We start from the raw sequence: 15,704 nt of genomic DNA, 5'->3' as shown, positions 1-15,704 counted from the left end.
TACTCTTTACATTAATTATCCTACATTATAATTGTCTAGTACCACCATCTGCTTTGGGGTGTACTCGATGGCTGATAAGCTACTTGTATCTGTCCCCAATTTTTTCTGACATAAGCTCGTCACATTTTGTGATGCTACACATAATTTCCAAAGGCTAAAGTCTACTTAACCGCTACCACAGTTTTCATTATTTTCATCTCTGAGTCAGTTACTCAGTTTCTCTTTTAATATTCCTGTATCTTGTTAAATTCTTTGGCATATGCTGTTTCACACCAAGGCATTTGTATTCATCCACTGTACAAGCAAAACTTTGATTTGTTTCAGTGAAAAATGAAATAATTAAGATGAGGAATAAAAAAGAGGAGGTGCAATACAGTTCATTCCATTCAGCTTTAGTTATCACTTTCATTCCTCTCTTCAGCCTTTTTCATGAACTACAGGTCTCTTAACCTAATGTGTTAAATTTTGTTTTGCTTGCTTTCCAGTACTTTGGTTGTCTCGCAAGGATGTCTTGTCCTTAACTGAACTCTCCTTTCAAATAATGAACTCTTTATGAAATGAAACTAATTGCTTGCTTTACAGTACTTTAGTGGCCTTTTTTTAGCTTTCCTAGTCCTTCTCTGTACGCTCCTTTCATTTCGAGCCAAGAGAACAGCCATCAAATCATAAGTGTTTTTGTCTTGTTAAAAAAATTGTGTTATAAAAGTATATGCAAAATAGAAGAAAAAGGGTAACATTCTTGATGATAACTCCAAACAATATTTCACCACAAAGAAAATAAAATAAAATGCAATTCAAAAAACAGCAGTCAGAGTAATCAAGTACTCATTCTCCAAGAACAGCTCTCCATATGTGATTCCATCAGAATATTTGATCTTCTTAAAGTGATCAACTCCCTGTCACAAAATTTATGAAACTTTTCTGAAGTTATTTAATGGGTGATAGAGATTGAGTGAAGAAAAAGGAATATTAGCCAACAGACCTGCAGTAACATGAGGATACGCTCAAGGCCATAAGTGATTTCTACAGATACAGGTGATAACTGTAGACTTCCAGCCTGGAGGGGGAGAGAGATGAGACCATGAAAGTAAATGGTACAATAAAGAACCACTCAAAAGGGCTTCTTTATTTTCAGCAAAAGATCAGCACTCAAAAGGATGCAAGTAAAAAAGTGATCAACAGCACCTTTTGTTGAGAAATATAGTCCCACATTGGTTGTATGGGCAACTAATGTGAAGTTTATAAAGTTTTGGGCACTCCCACCCTTTGAGCTAGCTTTTGGGGTGGTGTATCCCAAGGTTCTTAACATGGTATCAGAGCGTTCGAAATCTCACCGCCTCCCACTTTCTTTGTAGTGGAATTTCCACATGTAGAAGGGCTTGTATGTTGTCCACTCTTCAAGCCCAGTGGGCTCTCATGTGAGGGGGCGTGTTGAGAAATATAGTCCCACATTGGTTGTATGGGCAACTAATGTGATGTTTATAAGGCCTTAGACACTCTCACCCTTTGAGCTAGCTTTTGGGGCAACTAATGTGGCCAGGCCTTGAGCACTCCCACCCTTTGAGCTAGCTTTTGGGGTGGTGTATTCCAAGGTTCTTAACATGGTATCCCAGCAGCCACACCATGTAAAGAACCTTGGGATACACCACCCCAAAAGCTGACTCAAAGGGTGGGAGTGCCCAAAACTTTATAAACTCCACATTAGTTGCTCATACAACCAATGTGGGACTATATATCTCAACACACCCCCTCACAAAAGAGCTCATTGGGCTAGAAGAGTGGACAATGCAACAGGCCCAACCTACCCATGCTAAGAAACTCCACAAGAGAAAGTGGGCGGCGGCGAGGCTCTGATATCATGTAAAGAACCTTGGAATACATCACCCCAAAAGCTAGCTCAAAGGGTGGGAGTGCTCAAGGCCTGGCCACATTAGTTGCCCCAAAAGCTAGCTCAAAGGGTGAGAGTGTCCAAGGCCTTATAAACATCACATTAGTTGCCCATACAACCAATGTGGGACTATATTTCTCAACACCACCCAAGCTAATTGGGGTTAGTGGTAGATGAATCCAACAATAAATAAGAGGAGATTAAAAAATAAATAAAAATAAAAATAAAAATAAAAATAAATAAATAAATAAAAATAAAAAAGTGATGGTACATAAAAAAAATCCCGCTGTTTTCTTTTTTTATTATGGAAAAAGCTCCCATGTCTGTAAAGCAGGATATTTTGTTCTTTACCTGTTGTAATTTTTTCTTCTCCCCGAAAATTTTTCTTCTCCATTAAAAATAATAATAATTCGCTCTAAGCAACAAAACATACCTGCTGAAAGTAGGTGAACTGAGTAATCTCCATCCCATCCATCCAGATTTCCCAGCCCAAACCCCAAGCACCAAGAACCTATATGCATTTTCAATTAGTATAAAGATAGGGAGATGACAATTTTACCAGTATGAGATTTAAAAGACAAAATGTTTCAATTGCATTTCTGCAAGCAGCATTAAAATAACTATAAACCAAAACAATAAATATTACCGGACTCTCCCAGTTGTCCTCCACAAACCGTATATCATGTGCAGTCACATCAATACCTATCACATAAATGAACTCCACAAGTTCAGACCCAGGATTTTAAAATCAGGAAATATAAAAAATAAGGTACAGTAAGAACTGCACAAACTTCTTGAGTTTTTTCCCCATTTTGAATAACTAATTAAACTAAACTTCTTAAACGTTTTTTGCTATGGTCAAGGTATACCAGTAACTTAGTCACAACTTTCAAAGGGAGTAAGGTGTGAGGCAGGGAGACCCTTATCGCCTTTTTTGCGTATTTTGGTGGATGATGCTTTGAGCAACTTGTTAAGGAAAGGTTGCAAGCAAGGTTTGAACAGAGGTCAATCACTAGGTGGGATTGGAGAGCGTGGAGGTGTCTAATTTGCAGTTTGCAGATTATAATTCTCTTTTCCTTGCTGAAGACATGAATATTTTAGAAATATCTGGTCTTTTTTTTAATGTTTTTGAGGTTGTTTCTGGTCTTTGTAGAAAGTTGGCTAAGAGTGGTCTCCCGAGTTTTAATGCCGATGGCAGAGTTTAGAGCCTTTAGCTCATATGGCTAACACAATGATATGAAAACCAAACCGGTGCTTAAACCAGTAAGGGGAGGGGCTTAAGGTTCTGACTTTTGTACATAGAACATACATTTACAGCTACAGATATATGACAATCTGTTAAAATAAATATCATATATATGTTAAGTATGTAAGTCAAATCATGTAGAAACATTGGCATATATCTCTAATAGGATCAAATTGCTTTGTGACACATAAAATAGATCAAGATATCACAGAACACTACAGCCATAAAATATATCTCTAATACTATTAAATTGCTTCATTACCACATTTTGCAATATGCAAATACACATAAGAGGCTTATGAGGAACAAAATCTTTGACCAATGGTAGAGTCAATAGGACAAAAGATAAGCAAATGCATATCTGTACATTCTTCCAATTCCTTTGAAATCACCCACCGCCCACCTTAGACTATTAATGATGCTAATGCTATTTGGTTTGATTCAAATGCATCAAGAAATCTAGTCATTCATGCTTTCTTTCCTAAAATAGCAGTTACTAGTTTTCAAATCAGCAGAACATGTTTTAGATCCCCAAGAAAGACACAATTTGTGGCCATTAAATCCAAAACAAAGGAGAAGATTAATTCTCTATTTCTTATTTCTAATCCCCAGCTCCACAAAATTTAGCTTTAGCTAATTCTTTTTGTAAGGTCAAATGCCCCCTCAAAGTTACGAGTTACAGCCTTTGTTTAACAGTGGTGCTTGATAGGATTAATGCAAATGGCCAGGCCATTTCTCCCAAGGCTTGCTTCATGTCCTTCTAAAGTTCTGAAACAAATAGCCACCTCTTTTCACGTTGGGAGGTAGCATGGCAGCTTTGGTGTCAGCTGTTTGTAGGTTGTTGGAGATACTCATCTGAACTGAATTTTTTTTACTACTCATTATCACAGTTTTAGGAGTAGAAAAGATATAAAATTCTTTTGCAGGAGATTGTTCAATTATGCTGAAGTGTAAATCCAGAATTTCTAGCAATAATTCTACCAGCACAACTTTAAAGGGACAGGCTAGTCTTCTTAGTTTCAATTGAATCTGAAATATATTGTATATTCAAGTGTATAAGTCTGTACAAGGAGGCTCTCTATTTATAGAGACTAAAAAGACCTAATGGGATGACCTAATGGGCCAAGCCCACAATCTAGACTATTCTAGACTATTCTAATAATAATAAAATAATATTATTTCTAACACTCCCCCTCAAGCTGGTGCGTATATATCAAAAGCTCCCAGCTTGTTACAAATATGATCTATTCGGGGACCTCTAAGAGCTTTAATGAATACATCCGCAAGTTGATCATTGGAATTGACAAATGCTGTCTCGATCTCCCTTGACTGGATCTTTTCTCTAACAAAATGACAGTCAATTTCTATATGCTTGGTCCTCTCATGAAAGACTGGGTTAGAGGATATATGCAAAGCGGCTTGGTTGTCACAAATGAGCTTCATAGGCCTTTGTTCACAGAGATGGAGTTCCTTCAGCAATTGTCTCAGCCAGATGAGCTCACAGGTTGCATTTGCCATTGCCCGATATTCTGCCTCCGCACTGGATCTGGCGACCACAGTTTGCTTCTTACTCTTCCAAGAGATCAAATTTCCTCCGAAAAGAACACAATACCCTGAGGTGGATCGTCTATCTGAAGGAGAACCTGCCCAGTCAGCATCTGAATAACTAGAGATCTCTGAACTCCCTTAATTTGTATATAATAAACCTCTTCCTGGCGCCTTTTTAATATATCGGAGAATTCTAATAACTGCATCCCAATGGGAGTCACAGGGAGAATCAAGAAATTGACTTGCAACACTCACTGCGAAGGAGATATCTGGCCTTGTCACAGTAAGATAATTCAATTTTCCAACTAGTCGGCGGTAGCGACTAGGATCTGGCAGTGGCTCCCCCTGTCCTGGTAATAACTTAACATTGGGGTCCATAGGTGTATCAATGGGTTTACAGCCTAACATTCCAGTCTCATCTAGGATATCCAGTGCATACTTCCTCTGACAGATGGAAATGCCCCGCCTAGACTGTGCAACTTCGATCCCCAAGAAATATCGAAGTCTGCCAAGATCTTTGGTCTGAAATTGATTGAATAAATGCTCTTTCAACTGATCAATCCCGATCTGATCACTGCCTGTAATGATAATGTCATCAACATAGACCAGGAGATAAACGCACTGGCCAGAAGAGCTATGCCGGTAAAAGACAGAATGATCAGCTTTGCTTCTGATTAAGCCAAAGGATTCAACAACTGAACTAAAGCGGCTAAACCAGGCCTGAGGAGATTGCTTCAGGCCATATAAAGATTTTCGAAGTTTACATATCATTCCAGAATTCTCCCCCTGAGCAACAAAACCTGGTGGTTGCTCCATATAAACTTCTTCCTGCAAGTCACCATGTAGAAAAGCATTCTTAATATCAAGTTGGAGAAGAGGCCAGTGATGAATGGCGGCAAGGGCAAGAAACAGGCGAACAGAAGCCATCTTAGCAACAGGAGAAAAGGTATCCCCATAATCAAGACCAAAGATCTGTGTGTATCCCTTGGCCACTAAGCGAGCTTTAAGGCGATCAACAGTGCCATCAGGACCAACTTTAACTGTGAACACCCATCGACAACCAACAACAGACTTCCCGGGAGGAGCACGAACAAGATCCCAAGTGCCATTAGAGTGAAGTGCCTGCATTTCATCAAGCATCGCCTGGCGCCACCCTGGATGAGATAGTGCTTCACCTGTGGTTTTAGGGATGGAAACAGAAGAGAGACTAGAAACAAAAGTAAAATGTTGTGAAGAAAGTCTGTCATAACTCAAGAAAGAATAAAGGGGATGAGGATTTCGAGTGGATCGAATACCTTTCCGAAGGGCAATGGGAGGAGTCTCTGATGGAGGATCCGGAGGAGAAGAGCCGACGGGAAAGGGCGACGAGTCATCAAGAGGCAAAGTCGGAGGAGGTGCAGGCTGACGACGCTGGTATGTGAGGAGAGGACGATCAGCAGGTATGGAGGTAATTGGTTGCTCCTCTGGAATAGGGGCACCTGCAGCTGGTAAAGACAAGTCAAGAAAAGGAACAGGAAGGACCTGATCAACTTGTGACACTGGAGACAGAGTAGAGTGAAAAGGCTGCTGATCAAGGAAAGTGACATCAGCAGAAACGATATAACGCTTGAGATCAGGTGAATAGCAACGATACCCTTTTTGAAAACGGGTATACCCAAGGAAAATACATTTGAAGGCCTTGGATGTCAACTTGTCTTTACCTGGAGTAAGATCATGAACAAAACAAGTACAGCCAAAAATATGTAAAGGCAGAGGATAAGAAGGTGCTCCGGAAAACAAAATACTGTGGGGAACATCATTATTTAGCACAGAAGAGGGCATGCGGTTGATAAGGAAACATGAGGTGATAATAGCATCTGCCCAAAAACGAAGTGGGACGTTCATATGAAAGAGAAGAGTACGTGCAGTTTCAACTAGATGTCTATTTTTACGTTCAGCGACTCCATTTTGTTGTGGAGTGTGGGGACAAGTAGTCTGGTGTATCGTCCCATGTGTATCCAAAAATTTAGAAAATTCAAGAGACACATACTCTTTTGCATTATCACTGCGCAAGATTTGAATAGAAGCACCAAATTGAGTTTTTATTTCTGCATAAAACTTTTGATAAATTGAAAATAACTCAGAACGATTTTTCATTAAATAAACCCAAGTGCAACGGGAAAAATCATCAATAAAGATTACAAAATACTGAAAACCCAAAACTGACATAGTCCGACTCGGACCCCAAATATCAGAATGAACAATAGAAAAGGGAGCAGCAGCTCTTTTATTGACTCTACTAGCAAAGGAAGAACGAGTATGCTTTCCCTGCTGACAAGACTGACAATTCAAAGACTTAAGACCTGACAAAAAAGGAACCATATGCTGAAGCTTCGAGAGACTTGGATGACCCAGACGGCTATGGAGAAGCTCAGGAGACTCTGTGAGAGAGCATGCAACTGGAGCAGAGGGTGCATGCAGATAGTAGAGACCTCGTGACTCACCGCCCGCTCCAATCGTCTTCCCCGTACCCAGATCCTGCATAGAAAAAGACTGTTTAGAAAAGGTGATAGAGCAAGAAAGAGAATGGGTCAATTGACTAACAGAAATTAAATTAAAAGGAATGCCAGGGATGTAATAAACAGAGGTTAAAGTCAAGAAGGGAGTTGGTTTGGCTTGCCCAATGCCACGAGCAGGAGCCTTGGTGCCATCAGCAAGAGTAACAGAGGGAAGATTATTAGAAAAGGTAAGGGAAGTAAAAAGATCCTTATTACCACAAAGATGATCAGTAGCACCTGAGTCTATTATCCAGGGTCCAAGAGACGATTGAGAAAAACAAGCAACATGATTACCAGTATCTGGAGCAGGTGGCTGAGAAGAACTCTTCTGGAGAAGGGCCTCATAGTCTGCAGCGGAAATAGTCACTGATCCGGTAGAGGGCGGCACAACATCTGTTTGAGCAAAGTTCATATGTGGTGGCTTCAAGTGAGGGTACTTTCTATAACAACGTTCTTCAATGTGGCCCAGATATTGGCAATAATTACACCGAGGCCTTTGTCCTCGGCCACCCTGTCCATACGACATCGTCTGTCCGCGCCCGCCTGGGCCATATGAAGTCATGGGCCCGCGACCGCCTTGTCCGCGGCCACGACCACGACCGCGTCCACCATTGTTCCAATTACCACGAGAGACTAAAGCAGCAGAATCAGACAAGAGAGCAGTAGAGTCAGTAGCTGTGACGTGTGCGGGAGCCACCTTATCTTGAAGATTCAGAAGGCGCTGAAAGGTCTGGGATATGCTGGGAATCGCAGTACTGGTTAGAATGTTCTCACGAACACTTTCTAATCCGTCAGGGAGACCAGAGAGAGTCACAACCGTAAAGAGACGCTCCACTTGCGTCTTGTACACTGTAGCATCCGCAGCATGAGGTAACATAGCCAAAAATTCCTGCATCAAAGAACGAATCTTACCAACATAAACTTCCATACGAGCTTCGGGTGATTTGCGCAAATCCATCATCTGGGAGACAATGGAATAAAGTTGTTGAATATCATTGGTGTAGAGGATTTTGGCTTCCGTCCACACATCATAGCAGGTCTCAAAAGGAATGAAAATATTGAGAAGAGATGAATCAATGGATTGCCAAAGAATACTGAGGAGCTGAGCATCAACTTTCTCCCATTCAGTCATCTGATCTTGGGAAATATTAGTCTTCTTAGTGGTGAGATGTTTGTCATGGCCTTGACCGGTAAACCAGATCTTAACGGAGGTAGACCAGGTCTTGTAAGTGGCAGATCCGGTCAATTTCAGAGTTGTGATAGATGGAATAGCACTTGAAATGATGCCGGAAGAATGTTTACTGGTTCCTTCCATCAGGAACAGCGATCAGACAACCAAAAAAACTGTAAAAATTACGCGAAAAAGGAACAAAGTAGCGACTTTTGCACTGGAAACCCTCGAACGGAAGAGACCCACAACGATCGGTCACTGGATCTGGAAGGAGGAGGCAGAGGCGAGCCTGTCTGCCTTGGTTTGGTCGGAAAAGGTGGCCGGAACAGTGCACACGCGCCGGAGAGAGGTGGCGCGTGAGGCCCACGCGCAGACAGCTGTGGTGGCGCGTGGAGGCGCGTGCGGCGGCCGTTTGGGACGGGTCTTGGACAGAAATGGTCGCCGGCGTGAGGGGATCCTGATCGCGTGGTTTCTCGCCTGAAAGGTGGCCGGAACAGTGATGAACAGTGACGGAACAGTGTTTCTGGCGATGTGAACAGTGTTTTCTGGTCAAATAATGAAGGAGGATGACGATCTGAGATCGAAAAGGGTCTAACAATGTTCGGAGGGTTGAAAAAGGTTGCCGGTATGATGCACGGCGGTAAAAAGGTTTGCCGGTATGATGCACGGCAGTACAACGAAAGGAAAAAATTTATATGCGGAAGTAGAGCCCTCAGATCGAGAGCTCTGATACCAAATTGAATCTGAAATATATTGTATATTCAAGTGTATAAGTCTGTACAAGGAGACTCTCTATTTATAGAGACTAAAAAGACCTAATGGGATGACCTAATGGGCCAAGCCCACAATCTAGACTATTCTAATAATAATAAAATAATATTATTTCTAACAGTTTCATTGTGAGTTTCTGCTCATGGTTTCTATCATTTCCTAATGAATTCTATCTAAGAAACAAGTTTATATAAAAGTAGTCAATGACTCCCATGGATACGGCATGCATTATCAACTATTATAGCTTATTCTACTTTCCACCCCAAGTGTATCTTATATCAGCTCAGATACTCAAAACATCAATGATCAATGTTGAAACAGAAAGTATTTGGGAGAAATTGTGCGTCATGTTTACACACAGTCTATCTCATTTATACTTGGTGCATCAAGTACAAGAGCTAATTAGTCATTACTGAGCTAATCAACAGCAATTAACTGCAGTGATAACTATAGTTGACTAATATTATAACAAGTTTTAAAAATGCTAATGAATCTATACTAGTATTCTAACTGTCAATAACCATCAACAACCCCTAACTCCCAAACCAATCATCCCTTCTGATCTAAACTCTTAATACCCAAATGCTTGGAAAACCAAATAGGAGGTCACCTATAGTATATACATTGAAGATGCCAAAGACATATCACAGAGACAATTAGATTCTGTGCACTCTACAACCTTGAGCAATTGAAATAACTTATAAATCATCAACCAGAATCCATCATTCTGTTCTGTCAAATAACCAATTCTCCCAAAAGCTTAAGCTATTAGGTGAAGGCATATGAATGATTTTATATTTCTATTATATTTCTAACACGCCCCTTCTCACAAAAGCTTGTTTGGCTTGAAGAGTGGACAATGTAAAGGCCCACTTACTTATGCTAAAAAATTTCACAATTAAATATTTATCAGAAGAATAAGGTCAACAAGGACCGAACTCTAGACCATGTGGTCATAGAGGCTATGATAATATGTCAAACAGCCAAATCTCCCAAAACCTAAGCTATTAGGTGAAAGCAGATGAATGGTTTTATATTTATATTATATTTCTAACATGTTCCAACCAAAGTTTCTGTAAAGAACCAATTCAACCCAAAAGCTTAAGTTGTTGGGTGAGGGCCCTTTTAATGGTTTATATAATTCTCTAACACACCCCCTCACAAGAAAGCCCATTGGGCTTGAAGTGTGGACAATACATAGGTCCACCTACCTGTGCTAAGAAAGAAATTCCACTAGAAAGAAAGTGGGGGGCGGTGAGGATCGAACCCGATACACGAGGCTCTGATACCATGTAAAGAACCAATTCAACCCAAAAGCTTAAGCTATTGGGTGAGGATCATTTTAATGGTTTATATTATTCTCTAACAGCTTCTAAGTTTTCTTAACAGGAAGTTTCATTACTTCTTTTGTAAGATTTCTCTTACATTTTCATGCCATTTTTTTTTGGTGCCCTGAAATGCTCGTAAATCAAAACAATAATAGCAAATGAACAGAATAATTTAGTCTATTTTAGTTAATTCAGAGAATATTAGACCCAGTTAATACCTATCGCTGAAAGGCTGTGGATAAAAAGGTCCTGTGAATTTCCAGGATCAGGCTTCAATATCACCTGAGATCAGAAAGCAACCAAGAATTCAATGATAGAAATGAACACAACATCCTAGAAAAGCAATCTAATAAATTGAAATTATGAATTTGGTCATATTATCAAACTTGACCTGAAATTGAGTGTGTCTTTGGAGCCTATTTGGGTTTTCTCCATATCGACTATCATCAGGGCGGATGCTAGGTTCCACATACCTTTCATCATAAAAGTCAAAAACACCAGGAATTTCAGATCCAAAACCCTCACACTCCTCATTCATCATTTACAAGTAGAGATAACAAAAACTGATAAATAAAATATTAAAAGCAAATAGCATCCACTCAAGTAGGCTTAGAAGCAAAAGTTTTTCTGAGAAAAGAAGCGACCTTCTAAAAGAATACAATTAAAAATAATGGAACTCAGTAACTGGTATCTGCTACAACTTTCTAATCCTACAGGGGGGAAGGACATAACTTTTATATTTTGGAAAATCGATGCATAAACCAATGAACTTACATCTAAAACATACTTACGCAACATTCCATGGTTCTGGACCAAGAACCCTTAAATATGTAAGAGGATTCATAGTCCCAGCTCCAACCTGCTCAATATAGCCAAAAAGAAATATGTACCATAAATAATTATCACATGAGAATGAACTAGTAGCAGACAAAACCAACATGCTAAAAACTTCTTGAAAGCAGCTATTGCAGATCAAAATTAAAAAGACACACCTTTAACAGCACATTAAGAATTTTAAAACAAAATTTTAACACTTGTAACTACTGGCAATAACTCCAGCACATAGAAACCAATATCTAGCCAAGTAAATTGCAACAAACAGTAGGAAAAAAAAAAAGATCACACATTCCCATAAAATATTTTCTTCACATATAATTTAACTTAACAAGGTCCAAGGTTCAAAACTTCGCTTCATACCCTGAAGACAAATCTTAAAATAAAAGAATAATAATAACAACAACAAATTAAAAGACACACGCACATTTTTAATGGCACATTAATAATTTTAAAACAAAATGTTACCACTTGTAACTAGTAGCAATAACTCCAGCACATAGAATCCAATATCTAGCCTAGTACCTTGCAGCATTCAGTAGTAAAAACAAGAAAAAAAGAATCACACATGCCTACAAATATTTTCCTTACATATAATTTAACATGGTCCAAAGTTCAAAACTGGACTTCATATCCTGAAGACTAATTTTAAAAGCAAATAATAATAATAATAACAACAACAACAACAACAATTTTAGAACACAATTGAATGGATCAATGGCAACACAGCAAGTTTAACTACCTCAGTGTTGCTGCATTGCATTATGGAACATCCAACGGAAGCCCAATATTCCTGCAACATCAACATTGAAAGAATTAACCAAAAAAAAATAAAAAATGACCCGTTTGCAATATGATTCTCACAAACTGAATAAAAAAATGGGATGAGGGTGGAGTTGTGAGGACCTGAAGGCGCTGAATTGCTTGCTGGAAGGTGAGGGATGAGGCCTTGTGGGCGTGAATGTTCGGGTTTGTTGAGGAAGAAGAAGAAGAAGAGTGGTGTGAGAGGGAAGGAGGAGGAGGAGTGGTGGCGGCGGAGGCGGCAGTGAATTGGCGGCTGCGGCGGCGGAGGAGGAGTGTGGGGTTGGCGTGGCGGAACAGTGAGAGGCGCGGGGCGTGGGGTTTAAGAACGGAGATGACGAGTGGCAACGCCATGATACCCATCATTGCACACACACTACCCTTATGCTTCTTCCACAAATGGGGGATAAGATAGGGTTTAACCCTTTCAATTTACATACTCAAAATCAAATCAAGGTATATGTTAACGAAAATAGGGGAAGGATATTGTATACTACCAAGTGAAATCATAATAATACAAGGCTGAAAATAAATATAAAGTATTAAATTTGAGAAATCATAATTATACAAATATAGAAATAAATATAACTGTTAGATTAACATAATTGATCTAACAGTGAGATTGATTAGTAGTAACATGGTAGTAACACAACTTGGTTGTTATAATATCCTTCCCCATGAAAATAATAATAATATATTTACTAGGATTCGTTTTTTCTGTAATTATTGCAGATAAGTTATACAGTAAGCTTAATACGACATCATTTTGGGGCCGAAATCATAGTGTTTTTGTAATTTTAATTTATTGCATGATTATTATAGTCTTTATAATTATAATTTCTAATATTTCAATCCCAAAACAACGTCGTTTTAGAAATAAATGCATATAACTTATCTGCAATAACTACATAAAAATCTTTCTGTATTTACTATTTAGAAAATAATTTGATACTGTAAGTAAATATTGATTATTAAAATTTTCCTTTTGTGAATTTCATGATTTTTTTTTTTTTGTAAGTTACTAAAGCAATATTATCATTACCGTCTCGTACTGAGTCGTTGGTTCCATCGGTTGAACTGCATAACCCAGATTAGTATATAAAAACCTATATTTTATATATAAAAATCCATAAAATATTCAAATACATTTAAAAAATCGTTATAATGGGCTACAAGCATACATTCCAGATAAAAAAATAAATAAATATTATTTTCATTTTACATGAGATAGTTATCTCATATTCTTTCACTTCAAAAATTGCACGCCCTCTTTTTTTTTTTTCTTTAATGGTGGGTCCCACTTGGCTTCTCTCTATATCATTAGAGAACTACTCTCATGTAATATAAGAGGAGTATTCCCCTAAAAAAATCATATGTGATAATCACATACAATATAGGGTTATATTTATCTCATTCAACATGAGATAAATCAATTTCCTACACACACATAACAAAGGTGGGTCTCACCTCTATTTTTTCTCTTTCTAATTATGTATGTGTCCCTTTCATAATTTTGTATCACTAACATGAGGTAATCTATCTCCATCAACATAAGAAAAATATTTCCCTACAATATATTGTAGAAGAAATAAACAAAGAAAAAAGAAAATTCAAGTATGAGGTAACATATATAATTCCTCTACCAAGTATCATCAACTAACCATATTTAATAATGAGTTATATTTATCTTATGTTGCATAGGATAAACAAGCTTCCTACACACACAAAGTGGATATGGGTCTCACATCTATTTTTTCTCTCTCCTCTTACATGTGGGTCTCACTTATAAATTTATTTCTATAACATGAGACAATCATTTTCCTACAACATAAGATAAATATAACCCTTTAATAATTATAAGGTATTTACCAATAACTTTTTCCATAAAAATGGAATTATAAGGAATTAATATGTCTCATTCTCTTAATTTACTGTTCCGCAAATTGCTCCAGTCCTGAAAGCTAAAATTTGAGGTTATTGTATGAAAGTATACTACTAGCAAACAAAACTAAAAAAAAAAAATTTAAAAGAGTTCCACACTTTTTTTAAGATAAGATAAGATAATTTTGGTTTTTTTTTATAAAATTACATTACCTGCCAATTTGCATGACCCAATCGAGTCATCAATTTTGACAAGGTCCAATATGTGACCGATTCGATATTTGACTCAAACCGATCTGATCACCGATTCGTCAAGTTCTGAGTTCTGAGTTGACCAGACTGATTTCGGGTCTAATAACACTATAGTAAAGAAATCGAGTTTAATAGATACCCAAGTGTTAAGCAAACATGTCCAAATAAGAAAGGTATTCAATTTGCATTCTCAATGTCATGACTCCCGCCAAGGTTAGAGAGCACGAGCCTAAGTACAAATATTTTTGGATTCTTTATATAATTTTTATTTTATTTTTTTTACCAATTTATTAATTACTGGATTCATTTCATCAAGTCAAGATCATAAAGTTGGCAAATCTCTTCCTACCAAATTTTTAACACTTATTCAGAACTTGAAGTTAAAATCACAAAATAAGATGGAACAATCACATAATATCTTTATGTATAACTTCAGTACTTACAACTTTATTTCGTATTTATAATTTTTTTAACACATTAATTGTATTAAGATTTGAATTTGTAATTTCATATAAATTTTAAAGTCCCATGTTAATATAGCACTCTTAGTGGTTTAATTTACACCTATAATTTCAGCACACGGCTAATAAAGTAAAATTTGCTTTTGCTAGTTATAAATAAGATAAAACGGACTTTCAAAAAAAAGGATAAAACTTGCTTTCTCAATCTATAGATGCGCAGCTATGTGGAAAGAGTATAAACTTTGTCTTGAGTTTTGCTTAGAAGTAAAGGTGACAATTTTCAATACGACCTATTGACACACGAACATAACACGAAAAATTTGTGTTAGGGTTAATCTATTTTTAAATTCTTGTTGTATTTGTGTTGGCAAAAAATAGACATTAAAAAATTTGTGTTGTATCGCGTGTCAACCCTTGAACTCGAATTTGATCCGCTTTAATCTTCTTACATATTATTCGTGTCGTAAACATATTATTTATATCTTATTGTGTCGTGTCAACCCCCATAATAAACAACACACTTTAAGGTTGACAGGTTATTCATGTTGTATTGTGTCAGCCCTCATAATAAGCAACACATTTTGAGGTTACGGGTTATTCATGTCGTATCATGTCAAGCTGCAAAATAAGCATGTCATGTTTGTGTGGAATATTTTAACCCGATTTCAAATCCATGTTATGTTCGTGTTAAGTGTATTTGTGTTCATGTCGAATTTGTGTCATGTTTTGTAAAACTCAAATTATCACCCTGTTTAGAAGAAAGATATTACTCTTTGTATTTGTAAGAATTGATGGTATCCTAACTTATATACCATAATGATTTTTGTTGATGCCAACTCTATTTCTATAATAGTTTCTTCAAACCAATTATCTTTGTTTCACATTTATTAGGACTTTAAAAATCTTATATAATAAATTACATGACTAATTGATAGTTGGTGATGGCCACTATTAAAGAAATCTTAGAACAAGAACTTAGGAAAAAG

General features: G+C 37.6%; 1 protein-coding gene across 4 annotated transcripts in view; it reads right to left on the bottom strand.

Moving 5' to 3' along the window:
• LOC133316538 (glycine--tRNA ligase, chloroplastic/mitochondrial 2) overlaps positions 1–12,512 on the bottom strand; it is a 42,599-nt gene extending 30,087 nt beyond the window's left edge. Inside the window, exons 1-9 of one of the 4 annotated variants that reach the window (XM_061518291.1) lie at positions 12,230–12,512; positions 12,066–12,116; positions 11,281–11,348; positions 10,881–10,962; positions 10,708–10,771; positions 2,535–2,590; positions 2,322–2,399; positions 983–1,057; positions 826–896 (exon numbers count right to left, since the gene is read on the bottom strand). In XM_061518291.1, coding sequence (XP_061374275.1) covers positions 826–896; positions 983–1,057; positions 2,322–2,399; positions 2,535–2,590; positions 10,708–10,771; positions 10,881–10,962; positions 11,281–11,348; positions 12,066–12,116; positions 12,230–12,490 — 806 coding nt within the window. In that variant the 5' untranslated portion in view covers positions 12,491–12,512. Of the gene's footprint in view, positions 1–825; positions 897–982; positions 1,058–2,321; positions 2,400–2,534; positions 2,591–10,707; positions 10,772–10,880; positions 10,963–11,263; positions 11,349–12,065; positions 12,117–12,229 lie in introns of those variants that run through there. The other 3 variants (XM_061518292.1, XM_061518294.1, XM_061518293.1) reach the window with 3 other exon arrangements.
• Positions 12,513–15,704: the final 3,192 nt, after the last annotated feature.

Source organism: Gastrolobium bilobum, unplaced genomic scaffold (assembly GCF_033153095.1).
Source record: "Gastrolobium bilobum isolate Gb01-03AN ecotype WA unplaced genomic scaffold, APGP_CSIRO_Gbil_v1 utg2361, whole genome shotgun sequence".
Classification (NCBI taxonomy): Eukaryota; Viridiplantae; Streptophyta; class Magnoliopsida; order Fabales; family Fabaceae; genus Gastrolobium; species Gastrolobium bilobum.
Note: the sequence above shows the minus strand (reverse complement) of the source record. Positions and strands in the feature narration are given on the sequence as shown.